Source organism: Helobdella robusta, assembly GCF_000326865.2.
Source record: "Helobdella robusta unplaced genomic scaffold HELROscaffold_16, whole genome shotgun sequence".
Lineage (NCBI taxonomy): Eukaryota > Metazoa > Annelida > Clitellata > Rhynchobdellida > Glossiphoniidae > Helobdella > Helobdella robusta.
In genome coordinates, this window is record NW_008703893.1 from 2,789,417 (window position 1) to 2,804,416 (window position 15,000).

At 31.0% G+C, this 15,000-nt stretch overlaps 3 protein-coding genes across 3 annotated transcripts in view; all 3 read right to left on the reverse strand.

Moving 5' to 3' along the window:
• Nucleotides 1–1,464: 1,464 nt before the first annotated feature.
• On the reverse strand, nt 1,465–2,468 carry HELRODRAFT_169840 (hypothetical protein; the record flags this gene model as incomplete). Its single annotated transcript, XM_009015648.1, has 2 exons — nt 1,465–1,971; nt 2,322–2,468. 2 exons carry the CDS (start codon nt 2,466–2,468, stop codon nt 1,465–1,467), a joined length of 654 nt encoding a protein of 217 aa, XP_009013896.1.
• A 4,424-nt stretch (nt 2,469–6,892) lies between these two features.
• On the reverse strand, nt 6,893–11,736 carry HELRODRAFT_169842 (hypothetical protein; the record flags this gene model as incomplete). Its single annotated transcript, XM_009015649.1, has 3 exons — nt 6,893–8,880; nt 10,211–10,288; nt 11,673–11,736. 3 exons carry the CDS (start codon nt 11,734–11,736, stop codon nt 6,893–6,895), a joined length of 2,130 nt encoding a protein of 709 aa, XP_009013897.1.
• A 1,757-nt stretch (nt 11,737–13,493) lies between these two features.
• HELRODRAFT_190893 (hypothetical protein) overlaps nt 13,494–15,000 on the reverse strand; it is a gene marked incomplete at its 5' end in the record, with an annotated part of 16,465 nt that continues 14,958 nt past the window's right edge. The window contains 4 exons of the mRNA XM_009015650.1: nt 13,494–13,814; nt 13,837–14,048; nt 14,173–14,543; nt 14,811–15,000. The exon at nt 14,811–15,000 is cut by the window's right edge and continues 5 nt beyond it. Coding sequence (XP_009013898.1) covers nt 14,417–14,543; nt 14,811–15,000 — 317 coding nt within the window. The 3' untranslated portion in view covers nt 13,494–13,814; nt 13,837–14,048; nt 14,173–14,416. The remainder of the gene's footprint in view (nt 13,815–13,836; nt 14,049–14,172; nt 14,544–14,810) is intronic.

A 15,000-nucleotide genomic window follows, 5' to 3' on the forward strand; every position in this document is an offset into this window, starting at 1 on the left:
CATTATTGCGTTTGTCCTTATTATTATTAATATTGTTGTTATTATTATTATTATTATTATTATCATTATCATTATCATTATCATTATCATCATTATTATTATTATCATTATCATCATCATCATTATTATTATTATTATTGTTATTATTATTATTAATATTGTTATTATTATTATTCTCTCTGCTCTTGACGGAATATGGATTTGATTTCCGGAGTATGTCTGTGATGAGAGGAATTTTTTAAAAATGAATAAATAAATAATAATAATAATAATAACAAAAACAACAACAACAACAACAACAACAATAATAATAATAATAATAGCAACCGTTCGCTGAGGAGGTCATCTTCGACACGATGACGCAATCTTCGTGGTAGAGATATTTGAGCAGTTGATGCTTATTATTATTATTATTATTATTATTGTTGTTGTTGTTGTTGTTGTTGTTGTTATAACTATTATCATTATTATTAACGACAATTTCATAGTCGTCTCTCTCATTATGTTTAAATTTAATGATGCTGTCGTTGTCGGTGGCCATTTTGGTTTTATTATGATAATTATTATTATTATAGTAGTTGTTGTTTTTATTTTTGTTATTATTATTATTTTTATTCTTATTCACGTTAGCGTTGTTGAAATAGAGGCACGTACAGCTCTGTCTGTCGAAATAATTTCTGCTGTCATAATTAGAATAATCATAATCATCATCGCGTTCTGAATTATAATAATAATTATTATTTTTATTATTATAACCACAATTATAAGTGTCGGTAGTAGTAGTACTAGTAGTAGTTTTGTAGTTATCGTCATCGCCAAAATAATGACGATGTTTATTAAAATTGCCACCATTGGAGTAACCATCATCAGCCAAAAGCCTGTCGGAATTTGATTGGCTCTCGGATGACCGTTTTTTGAATTTCCTACTCGCTGATTGGTTGGATTCAGTGACGTCATCGTGGTTTTCAGTTTTTTCAACGTATTTGCAACAGCGGTTTATTAAATTTGTGATGTAATCGTTAATTTTGTCTTCGACATCATCGTCGTCGTATTCATCATCATCTTCATCATCATTATTATTATTATAATTTTTCTTCTTCTTCTTTTTATTATTATTATTATTTATATTATGACCTTGATCGTCAACAATATAGTTTTTATACGTCTTGTTGTTATTATTTATATTGTTATTAATGTTATTATCTTGATTGATAGTATCTTGTTGTTGTTGTTGTTGAGGTTGTTGTTGTTGTTGTTGATGCTTTTTATTTTGATCATTATCACCACCACCACCACCACCACCATCGTCATCATACTCGTCTTCATCTTCTTCTAAAAGAATGCTATTTTCTAAGTAGTGATAAGAATTTTTTTCATGGTTACCATCATCACCATCGTCATCATCGTCGTCGTCGTCATCATCATCATCATCATCATCATCATCATCATCATCATCATCATTCACTAACTGCAATCGTATGGTTTGTAATAGAGATCATTATCATCACCGTCATCATCATCATCATCAGTATTATTGTTGATGACGTCACTGGCAAAGTCATCCTGATCGCCATTTAGGCTTCTGTACTTTCGCGTTTTTTTGTTTGGACGTTTCGGAAAATGCGTCATAGTGGCTGAAAAATCGTTGTTGTTGTTGATGTTATTGTTGTTGTTGTTGTTATTGATGTTGTTATTGATGTTGTTGTTGATGTTGTTGTTGTTGTTGTTGTTGATGTAGCTGCTGTTGTTGTTGTTGTTAATGTAATTGTTGTTGGCTTTGGTAACTTTGTTAATGTTGTTGATGTTAATGAGGTTGACGTTGTTGATGTTGTTGATATTGATGTTGTTGTCGTTGCTGTTAATGTTGTTGTTGTTGTTGTTTTGAAACAGATTCTTATACTCCGTATCAAACTGATATTCATCCTTGCTGGCCTGGCTGGCTTCGTTGACATTGTAAGGACTATTTAAGGTCTGGTACAAAAAGAATAATAATAATAATTATTATTATTATGTTTAATAATAATAATAATAATAATGAAATAGTATTATTACTAGTACTACGACGACTACTACTACTACTAATAGTAATAATAATAATAATAAAAATATTATTGATAATAAATTTCAAAAATTGGGTAGGTAACATTTCTAATCTGCGTGTCAATGTCAGTTATCGAATGCCTCTTCTGTACGTAAAATTAAAACAAATTATGATTAATAATTATAAATAATTAATAATAATAATAATAACAATCAATAATAATAATATTAATAATCATCATTATCATCGTTAGAAAAGTAATCATCATCAATAATCTGACCCGTTTATTTTTAGCTTTGCCTGACGTCATACGTTTCCCAGATTTTAATTGGCTGTTGAACGAATCAGGGCGTGGACTATTCATGACATCTGATCTATTTGCATTTGTTGCCAGGCTATCGTCAGCGAGCGTTGATATCAAAGGCATCTTGGGGTTTTGAAAATTTTTACGTTCAATAGTTTTGAAGTTTTTATCCAGATAGCGTTTGAACCTAGTTTCAGCGAGATAACAAATACAAGATATAGCACTTCTACCGTTTGAGCTACAGAAAATAAGTTAAGGGCGTTTATGTTTCGCAAAAATTTTATATTTTCGCGAGTTTAATCGCAAAAATTTAATCAAAATTTTGATTTTTTGTTATTATTATCACAAAAGACTGTAAAACGTTCTCACCCCTATCATCAACCTCCAGTTACCACCACTTCCATCATCGTCGTCACCATTCAGCCCGCGTTCACCCCCGTCAACTTTCAACATTGCGTATGTAGAAGCAGCTTGGGGTGTCTTGTTGAATTGTAGTGGCTTCAACTTCTTCCTCACCACTGAATTCGGAATATTTCCTGGAAAGTATAAGAATTAAACAAATGTTATATGCAATAATTTCTATTATTTATTTATTTTTGTTTATTTATAACCTACTCGTATAAATTAATTAACTTTCTGTGACCTAATTGCATAAATAAACTGAAACTCAGTGATCTATTAACATGAATCAATCATCTTTTCGCGACCTATTTGCATGAATTCTTTAATCTCGAGTGACAGATTTACATGGATCAATTGATTTTTTGTGACCTACTTACATTTTCCCGTGACCTTAATTTTCACCTGACTCATTTACATAATTTTCAACCACGTGACCTACTTACCATCCGGAGCTACTGGATACTTCTCCCTCTGGTCCTCTAACCATCTCTGACGTTCTTCAGCAAGTTTTGCTCTCAATTCTTCTTCATCAATCTGAGTCTGAATGAAAGAATGAATGAATGACGGATGGATAAATAGATAGATGGATTGATAAATGGAATGAATGAATGAATGAATAAATGAATGAATGAATAAATGAATGAATGAATGAATGAATGAATGAATGAATGAATGAATGAATGAATGAATGAATGAATGAATGAATGAATGAATGAATGAAAAAGGCATGGATTGATTGATTGACGGATGGACGGATGAATGCCAGTCGCATTTTAGTTTTCATGCATTCAATAAATAAACGAATGAATGAATGGGTGATTGATTAATTGATTGAATTAATGAACAAACAAACGAAAAACAAATAAATGGATGAATGAATACAAAGTTATTTAAACAATTTTTCAAATTACAATGTGAACGATACCTTTTCAGGCACCTCTGAAATCGTATCCTTCAATGAATCAGCATCTAACTTTTTTGGTTTATCTTTCTTTTTTACGTTTGTAACTTTTTTCTCTGATGTAAAAAGCGCCATTGTTTGTAAGCATCGTCGTCGCCGTTAACGTCATCAGTGTGTGTGTGTGTGTGTATATATGTAATGTTCGTTTGAGTGTGTGTGTATGTGCAACGTACGTGTGTGTGTGTGTGTGTGTGTGTGTGTGTGTGTGTGTGTATATATGTAATGTACGTTTGAGTATGTGTGTATGTGCAACGTACGTGTGTGTGTGTGTGTAGAGTGCGTGTGCGTGTGTGTGCGTATAAATGTGTGAGTGAGTGTGTGTGTTAAAATAATACTTTTTATTATACTAACGCAGTAATTTTCCAAGCTTTGGTTTGGCAACAGTCTGTTTAGCGTTAGCATTACCACTACTACCTTGTGTGGCGGTCGTATTGGCGGCTGCTGTAGCCGATGAAGTAACTTTCTTAGACATTATACATCTATGTTAATGTTATTTTTACTATTTATCATAATTTTATTATAAATTTATTATATCATTATTACGTCACATTTATTAATAATAGTTATCATTTGTGCCAGTTTAGATACGTGCTATAAATAGCTCCATAACTTACATTATTATTATTGTTAATTATTATATTATATTATAACCCCATATATATATATATATATATCACTTATCTAATTATTACTATTTATATTATTATTATTATTATTATTATTAATTCCGCTGGGTTATATCAGATTACAAGAACAAAAATTTAGCTGCATTTGGTTGATTTATTTATTTCGAAACTTTCTTGTTTGTTAATAGTGATCGCGACGATGACGATGATGATGAAACTAATGATGATGATGATAATAATAATTATAATTGTAATTATAATTATAATAATTATGATGATGATGCTGATATCAAGATAGTTAAGCCATCATCACATTGATACTGTAATGACGATGATAATAGGATGATGATGATGATAATGATGACGATATTAGTAATAGTATTGATGATGGTGATAACGATGATGATGATGACGTCATGATACTTAAGTCGTCATATTGATACTGTGATGACGATAGGATGATGATGATGAAGATGATACAATGATAATAACTACATTGATTTATCGGCGATGATGGTGATGATGAAAAAATTGTGATGATGAAGACGATGATGATGATGTGTTAACGTCTTAACGATATATTATATCAAATTGCTTTTTGTTTACGTTGCAAATGCTTGAAATTTTTTCCAAATATGAATATCACGCTACCTTATAAACATTTAGCATAGGCCTTCTATAAATATTATTATTATCATTATTATTATTATTATCATTATTATTATCATTATTATTATCATTATTATTATTGTTATTATTGGTTTTACCATTATTATTGTTATGCGTGTTGTTAATGATAATAGTGTTTTTTTTGTTATTGCAATTTTTCCAGCATTCCTTAGCAACTGTGGGTAACAACAATAAAGTCCCTGACAACCAGCAAAGTGGAAACATGAGTTTCATATATTATATAACAACGTGTATGATATACAATATATATATATATATATATATATATATATATATATGAATGTATACACCTAAGTATATATGCATACATACGCACACTACACACACACACATGCGCGCACACACACACACACACACACACAAACACACGAATGTTATATAGAATGTCATGTATGACATTGATACAAAACTACAATACCAAGTCACATATCTTAGTGTATATACGTGTGATTTAATTATATATACTTATATTATATATTCTCTCTCTCTCTCTCTCTTTCTCTCTCTTTTTTTCTTTCTCTCTTTCTCTACATATTTGGCTTGATTTATATCTTTAATTACTTTCCTACTTGTCTGAAACGAACCAGATATTTTATATAATCAAACAACAGCAACAAGATAAATCATTTTTATTGTAGTTATTATTATTTTTATTGTTATCATTATCGTCATCATCGTCGTCGTCGTTATTATTATTATTGTTATTATTATTTTTGTTACGCTCTTCAAAAAATAAAATCTGAGGCGATAAAGAGCTGAATGGCGCATACAAACAATGCAAAATGACTTAGATTGATGGGGGAAAGTTTCTTAATGTTGAATATGAATGTAACCACTCGCATATTATAAACTACACGGCTGCTAAAAACAATATTACATAAGTTTGCATGTTGATGATACGTATAGAAAGAGAGGGAAAAAGAAAGTGAAAAAATGAAAGGAAACAAAAAAGTGTGTGTGTGAGAGAGAGAGAGAGAGAGAAAGGAGAGAGAGAGAGAGAGAGGAGAGAGAGAGAGAGAGAAAGAAAGAAAGAAAGAGTAAGAGTATCAATCGAACAGATGGGTCTTGAGATCCGCTCTGAACTTCGTTCGTGAGTGATGGAGGAGTAGTCAGAGAAGGAGGTAGAGAGTTCCAGAGAAGAATGCCAGCAGAAGCATACGCAGATCTAGTTAAGAGTGTTTAACACGAGTTAAGAAGAAAAGAGAACAAGAGAGGGAAAGAATAAAAAATGAAAATTTCAACAAAGAATGAATAAAGTAGACAAGAAACAGAAAATGAAAAACGGAGAATCATGAAAAGAGAGAGAGGAAGAGAAAGTAAGAAACACAGAAAGAAAAGAAAGCGAGAGAGAGAGTGAGTGAGTGAGAAAAGGAGGAGGAGTGGCAGAAGGAAAGAACGAACGAATGGAATTGTTTATTTAACACAAAAATATGTAGATCACACAACAACAGATGAAATAACATATAAAAATAGGTTCGTCATTAATAGAAATATTTTTTTGCTACTGTTATCATTAAGCAACAAAAAGCCTCTTTGTATAGGTAAACAGTCGTTTTAACTTTCAACACAATTTGAGTTTATATTTTTAATGATAGTTTTATAGCGACACAAAAACAACAACAAAACTATTACTTCTTATGCAGTTACCAACACTACTACAGTTACTACAACTACTACTGCTGCTGCTACTAATACTCCTCTTACTGTTACTACTATCTCTAGTACTACTACTGCTGCTGCTGCAGTAGCTGCTATTACTACTACCACAAATAAATTTTACTAACGCTAAACCCATTATATCCCAATGATTTACCTAGCTTTCGCTACATAATATGCCATATTTATCTTCTGTACATCGGTACAATAACTCAGACATAAGATTCGTTGCAATCATTGTTATCATATTTGCTGGTATTATCATCAACGTTGTCCTCATCGCCATCACTACTGTTTGTGATAATAACAACAGCATCATCGTCGTCGTCGTCGTCGTTATTATTATCTATATTATTATTATTGTTGTTGTTGTTGTTGTTGTTGTTGGTATTACTGTTGTTGTTGTCGTTGTTGTTGTTGGTATTTTTACTGGAAGCAGTAGTGGTTGTAGTAATGTTGCTAGCCGTGAAACCATGACTAACAATGTTATCAACGTTACTACCATTTAAGATCTTTGTAAACTTTATACAATCACCATCAGTGGCTCGTCTCCTACTTAGTTTGTTCTTTTTACTATAGACACTACCTCCAGTATTACTAGACACCTTGCTAATACTCATTCTTCCCTTATAGGCATTATTACCACTAGTATTTTCACAGCAGCTACCGCAACAGCCACAGCAGCTACCACAACAGTTACGGCAGCTACGGCAGCAGCCACAGTTGCGACAACACCAACAGCAATATTTACAAATAACGTAAGTTAGTTCCTCTCTAAATTTTTTACCAGTCAAACAATACAGAAAGAAATTGACACTGTGATTGAGGTACGCTAGTTGGTTGTTGATAGCTTTGAAGATATCGTAGACTGAATTTGCACTTCCGTCTGGCCAAAGGGACCAGTAGGGCCTTCCAATGACCATAACAATACTGGGTAGGACGCAGATTACGAATAAGACTGAAGCACCAACACACATGAGAGCTGTCTGTTTGTATTTAACCCTTTGAGCGTTTGCTTGTTTGTTTACGTGTTTGTTGTTGTTAGTATTAGAAGTAGTAGTAGCTACAACAGCAGCAGCAGTAGTAGTACCCTTGTTGCTATAATTGATGTTGTTGTTGATGTTGTTGATGTGGTTGTTGTAATTATAACTGTGAGATATACCGACGGTATTGTTACTTGCTACTGTAAATACAACTGGCGCATTTTTATGCTGACAGCCAACAAAACTACCACAACTACAGTTACTATTTATACCAATAACGCTACTACTAATACGGTTACTATTGTTAAAAGCATTGCTACTACGCTTACTGACTTTAATTTTAGCACTATGAGTATTAGATTGACTCGATTTAATCCTACTTTTGAAGTTTTTAACAAGTCTCGAGATGATAAGGGCGTTGCAGATGAGAAGGATGAGTGTTGGAATCAAACTGACTAGGGTGAAGGCGATCCACGGCCTCACAACGTTCTCAAAATTAGTGAAATCCGGATTTTTAGTGCATTTTAAATTCTGTCTGCTGTACGTCGAGACGTCGTTGCTGATGTTTTTGCTATTGATGTCAGAAATAATGCTCTTGTTGTTGTTGTTGTTGTTGCTGTTGTTGTTAATGTTGGCAGCATGATTTGAGATTGGATTAATGTTTGCATTTATACCGTAACTTACTGTGCTGCTAATATTGTTAGTAGTTGTATTAATATTTTTAACGTTACTGGCCGTAGTAGCATGTTCACCGTAAACACCTCTAGTAAAAAATACGTGAAAATTTTTGGCGAAAGCTAATAGAAATGCAACGAAGCAGGCTATCTTAGCTCTCCTTGGGATACAAACGACTCTCTTCTTGAACGGGAAACATACAGCTATAAACCTATCCAAGGTGAATAACACCAAAATCCATATAGCCGTATCGCTAGCCGTGTAAAAAATAAATCTTTCCAACTGGCATGAGAACGCGCTAATTGTATTAAAAGTCGGTAGATGTAGGGATCGGTTAAGTTCCGGTATAATACCGGATACTAGAGCTATGGTATCGAAAACTGCGAGTGTCGATAGGTAGATACTGGATGTGGAGCCACGGAATGATTTACGGTTTGTGATTAGGAGGATTAAGGGGTTGCCACACAGGCCGATGATTAATATGAATGGGGAGGCATATATCCAGAGTAGATCTTCTAATGTTATTGTAGATGAGGATGATGCTTTTGTTGATGTTGTTGTTGGTGGTGGTGGTGTTTGTGACGTTGTTGCTGTTGTTGGTGATGGTGGCTCTCGCGACGTTGTTGTTGTTGATGATGTTGTGGCTGTAGTCTCTGGTGATGTTGCCAATGTCGTTGTTGATTGGTTTTCGTTAGATGTTATCGAGTCAGTAGCAGTAATAACTGTAGATAGAATTGTTGGGGTTACTGCATCAGCTGCAGCAGCAGCAGTAGCAGCAGCAGTAAGAGTAGCAGCGGCAGTTTTAGTAGTAGTAGTAGTAACTAAAATCGAAACCGTGAATGCAATTAAAAAGTATAATCTTACAAAAGGGGTGAACAACTTAAGCCTTGAGTTATAGATCATCCTCGTCGTCGTCGTTATCAATAATGTACTTCTTACATTCAACTCATCTTAACCATTTTTTAATTTTCGTTGTTGTCAATGTTGTTGTTATTATTGCTGTTGTTGTTGGTTGTTGTTGTTGTTGTTTTTCTAATTGCATTCAACTTATCATTGTTGCGTCTGTTTCAAAAAATAATAATAACAAAATTATTGTTATTATTATTATTGTTGTTGTTTTTATTATTATTATTCCTCTTATTATTGTTGCTATTTGTTTTGGAATGCTATGTCAATATGGAATAAATTAAATTTTATTGCTATGAGAGCATTGTACGAACAACACTGAAACCAAAAAAATTTCAATTGATCATAATGATATAATTTATAATAATAATAATAATAACAATAATCAATATTATTTCTATTATTATTCTTGTTACTATTAATGTTATTAATAATTTTGTTATGAATGAATGAGTGAATGAACGGACGAATGAATGAATGAATAAATAAACTAACAGTCCCACAGTAGCAAAGCTTGAACACTCAAAAAATAATTTTGCTAGAGAGAGAGAGAGAGAGAAAGAGAGAGAAAGAAAGAGAGAGAAAGAGAAGAGAGAGTAGTTAGAAAAAAATTGATTAAATGCAACGTAATAATAAAATATTATAACTAATCATGAAATATGAGTGAACATTCATAATTGTTATTTATACCCAAAAAAATTACGTATTAAAAATGAGAAATGAAGTAATAAATTAGAAACTGGAAAAAATTCACCTCATTCGTTTACATGAAAAAATCTCAATTGTAAATCACCTTTATTGTTAATGTTAAATTTGGCATAATACAAATAACAACAACAACAACAACAGAAACAACAACAACAACAAATAATAATATTAACAACAACAACAATAAATAATAATAATAATTAGCACAATTTTGTTTATAGTTATTATAAATAATCCTAATAACCTTTTAATTGATACCTGCAATAGCACAGTTTAGGCAAAAACATACATTGGCGTGAATTGCAGAACTCCATATATCATTATTCTTTGGACCGCCTGTCAAAAATAAATAACAATTATAATAATAATAGTAATATCAATAATAATAATGTATTAATAATAACGAAAGAATGAATAGTAAAACTATTATAATGTAACAATGATATAACTATTCCTGCTACTGCTACTACTACTGCTGCCACTGTTACTACTACTACTACTTTTACTACTACTACTTCTACTACTACTACTACTACTACTACTACTACTACTACTACTAATAATAATAATAATAATAAAAATGAATAAGATACTACTAAACATTTTTAAGAAAACAAAAAAAATTTGTGATGGCTAATTAACTCATTGTTACATTATAACAATGCCTTTTCAATATTAGAAATACCACTATTACTAACGCTGCTACTACTACTACTACTACTACTACTACTTCTACTACTACTACTACTACAACTTTTACCAACACCACCACTACTACTACTCATTACTACTACTACTTACCACTACAACTACTACTACTACACCTTGCAGTAAGAGTAATTTTTAAACTGTTACAAATCAATATCGTCACGGTCGGACTTGTGCTGAAGTGATTAGCAACAGTAATGATGAAGAATTAGCGCCGATTCCATCAGCCAATCATTGTCGTTGGTGGAAACTGATGACGATGACGACAACGATGATGATGACGATGATGATGATAATGGCGATAGTTATGGTTGCAGTTGTTGTTATTGTTGTAATTGTTGTTGTGGATGGATGGTGATGTTTATAATTTTGATAAAGATGATTCCGACGAAGTTGCTGATGTAGTTGCTGATGATGATGATGGTATATATGAAAAGAATAGTGATGGTGATGATGACGATGATGACGATGGTGATGATGCTAGTGGTGATGATGATAGTGGCAAAACAATGATACGATGATACCTTACAAATATTATTTTAAAAAAACTTACGTCATTAAACTCGCCAATAAACAAAAATTAAAGAAGTTTTAACGACGATGTAAATTAATCAATTAATCAATCAATCAATTATTATTCTTAATTAATTATTATCTTCATAATAGTAATAATCATAAACAGGTTTTACTCAGTTCATAATGAAAACCACTAGCTCAACATCTAAAACTCGTACTTAAAACTTAATTCTCGCTTATATACGTCTGGATATTCACGCTCATATATAGAAACATACACACACATACATACTTACATACATACTTACATACATACTTACATACATCCATACTTACATACATATATATAAAACAATATATAAATGTAATAGAAGTGTATATATAAATATATATAAAACAATTGTATTTACAAGTCTCAACCATATTATATATATATATATATATATATATATATATATATATATATATATATATAATATCAAAAATTCAACACTACTTTCAACATTGTTCAACTTTTTCATATTTCTTTTTAATTTATTAATGTCAGAAAAATTAGACATTTTATTGTTTTAAAAATTTTATTAAATAAATTTGCAGATTTAATTTTATTTATTGAAACTTTTAAAACAATAGAATGTCTAATTTTTCTGACATTAACAAATGAAAAAGAAATATAAAAAAGTCGAACAATGTTGAAAGTAGTGTTGAATTTTTGAAATGTTGCGTTAACAACAGTCTGTTACCAAAATATATATATATATATATATATATATATATATATATATATATATATATATATATATATGTGCGTGTGTGTGTGTATGTGTGTGTACGTACGTATATATGTATGTACATTGGTCTATATTTATTTGAGATAAGAATATACCATCTTATGTATTAATTGTTCTGCTGCCATTGGGTTAAACGGTTTCCTTATAAAAGTCATCAGTACAGACGTGTGTGATTCATGCTTATATATGCAAATATGACTCCATACATACACACACACACATTGAGAAAGTGAGAGAGAGAGAGAGAGAGAGAGAGAGAGAGAGAGAGAAAGAGAGAAGGATGGGTAGTATTTTCAATACTCGTTAAATAATTAAATGATTGATAATAATGATATTTACTAAAGAATTGATTGTTTGATTAGCTTATTGATTGATTGATTGATTGATCGGTTGGTTGGTTGATAACTTGTTTGTATTTAAGCCTCGAACATTAAGAAAATTGTTCATCCATTTAGATTTTGTAATGAAAAAGACAAAAACACATTTTTTCTTTATTCTATTTTTTAAAAAAATTCGTAAAAACCAAAATAAATCTACAACGACGGAAACAAAGCGTCCTTAATATATAATATATATATAATATATATATATATTATTATGTGTGTACGTGTTTTTTTTGTTTGTGTGTGTGTGTCTATTATATATATCATCATCTGTCCATCAATTATTATAGAGTTTAACAATGTTTGAAGATGAAAAAATTTACTGAAAAAATAAACTAAAATATATATGTATATATCGGTGCCTGTTTTAATGTATATTGTATTGTTTGTGTGTGTGTGCGTGCGTGTGTGTGTTTGTGTGTGTGTGTGGTGTACGTATATTAGCGTCTTTAAAAGAAGAGACTTAATTAAGTTTAAAAATGAAAAACTGTAAAATAAAATGAAGCAACAATTACATCTATGTAGGAACAGAGCAGAGAGGGGAAAAATAGTTGAACGTTTATATAAAAATCGGAAAAAAATATTATTTTTAATCCTGTCATAATTATTATTATTATTAATTTGTATTTATTATTAATATTTTGCACTTATTATCATTATTGTTATTTATTAATATTATTCAGGTTTTCTATTAAGGAAAACATGGAAGTAAAATTATTTAACATGCAGTTGACAAGATTAATTCAAAAATCAGATCTCTTGATATTGATAGCAATAAACTTATATGATAATAGATTCTAAAAGATTGCGAAATTTAAAAAAACTACATCGAACAGTCAGCTTGATGAGTCATCTTACAAAACTTCTCTTGAGAATTCTGACGATGAGAGTACGAAGCAAAATCAGATCTGAAATTTCAAATATCCAAATGTGGTTTTGTAGAGGATTGTTGCCACAAGAAACGCTATCTCTATGCTACGAATGATCAGTGAACGAGCGATTGAAATGAAGAAAGGCTTATTTGTATGTTTTGTTAATTACTCTAAAGCTTTTGATAGGGTGAAACACGTGGAACTTATGGAAATATTGAAAAATTTGACATTGATGGAAAAAACACGAGAGTCATCAAAGACCTCTGCTGGGAACAAAGAGCAGCAATGAAAGTCGGTAATAGGATGACAAGTCGGTAATGAAAAGAGGAAATTACTACAGATAATCCGACGGGGGCAGTTAGAGTTTTTTGGTCACATCATGCGGAAGGAAAGAATGGAAAATCTAACAACTACTGGACAGATTGCAGGGAAAAGAGATCGCAGTTAACAATGAATAACATTCTTGAAGTTCTTGTGTCACTTGTTGAATATCGCCACATATCACCATATTTCAATTACTACAAAGTGTTAAAGATTGGGTTTTGATTCTGAAAGGATAAGGCACGAGAAAGAATAATAATAATAATAATAACAATAATAATAATTATTATTATTATATTAATAATTTTAATTATTCCTCTCATTATTTTCAATATTATTGTTACAGTTGATAAAGTTTAAAGGTTAAGAAAATATACAGGATTTTTACTATGACGAATCGTTTGCATATATGTAAATTCATATATATATATTCATTAATGATCATAATAATTGCAATAATATTAATAATATCAAGAAGAATATTTTTGTTACTATTATTTTGTTTAAAAAAATTACAGACCTTTAAATAAAAATATATATGTATATATGTATATATATATATATATATATATGTATATATATATATATATATATATATATATATATATATATATATATATGCGTAGTACAACATAGCTTAATTAGCCTAAATATATGTATAACATAAAGTTCTTTATATCTATTCTAACTGATGAGATAGAATGAAGGAAGAAAAATCTGAGTGAATAAATGATCGAATAAATGGATAAACGGTCAAAAAATGAATGAATGATAGAATGGTTGAATGGATGGATCAACAGATGAATAAATAAATGAATAATAAAATTGAGGATGGACCACTTAATCGTTATATACCCTTTAAAAAGTTCACTTTTAAACTTTGCTCTCTCTAATCCCTCTTCCTTTGATTAGGGAATTAGTGAAAACAGCAGCCAGTCGGAATAGTTGGAATGCACATACATGACCAAACATGTGATCGTACCAGTGAACGCTGTGACCTCTGTATGTTTGTATGTATGCTTGTATGTATGTTTGTATGTATGTTTGTATGTATGTTTGTATGTATGCTTGTATGTATGTTTGTATGTATGCTTGTATGTATGCTTGTATGTGTATTTATATCGAAATAAAATAAATAAATAAACTAAGCATGGCATAACCGTCATTTGTCATACACTAACATCCTTACACATACACACAAACAAACAAACAAACACTCACACACACACACACACACACACGTGTACAGATAAACACACAAACTTACTTATAATCAATACAACTCAACATTATCACTTTCGATCTGCCAGAACCACAGGGCTCTATGTAGTAGTGTGAAGCGAGAACCTCGGCGGCTACCAGCGATGATGATGACGTAGATGATGACGAAAGCATTCTGGAATGTTCTGCCGACTGACAGACCAATACACACGTTTGATTGACTGGGTCCGTTCTCC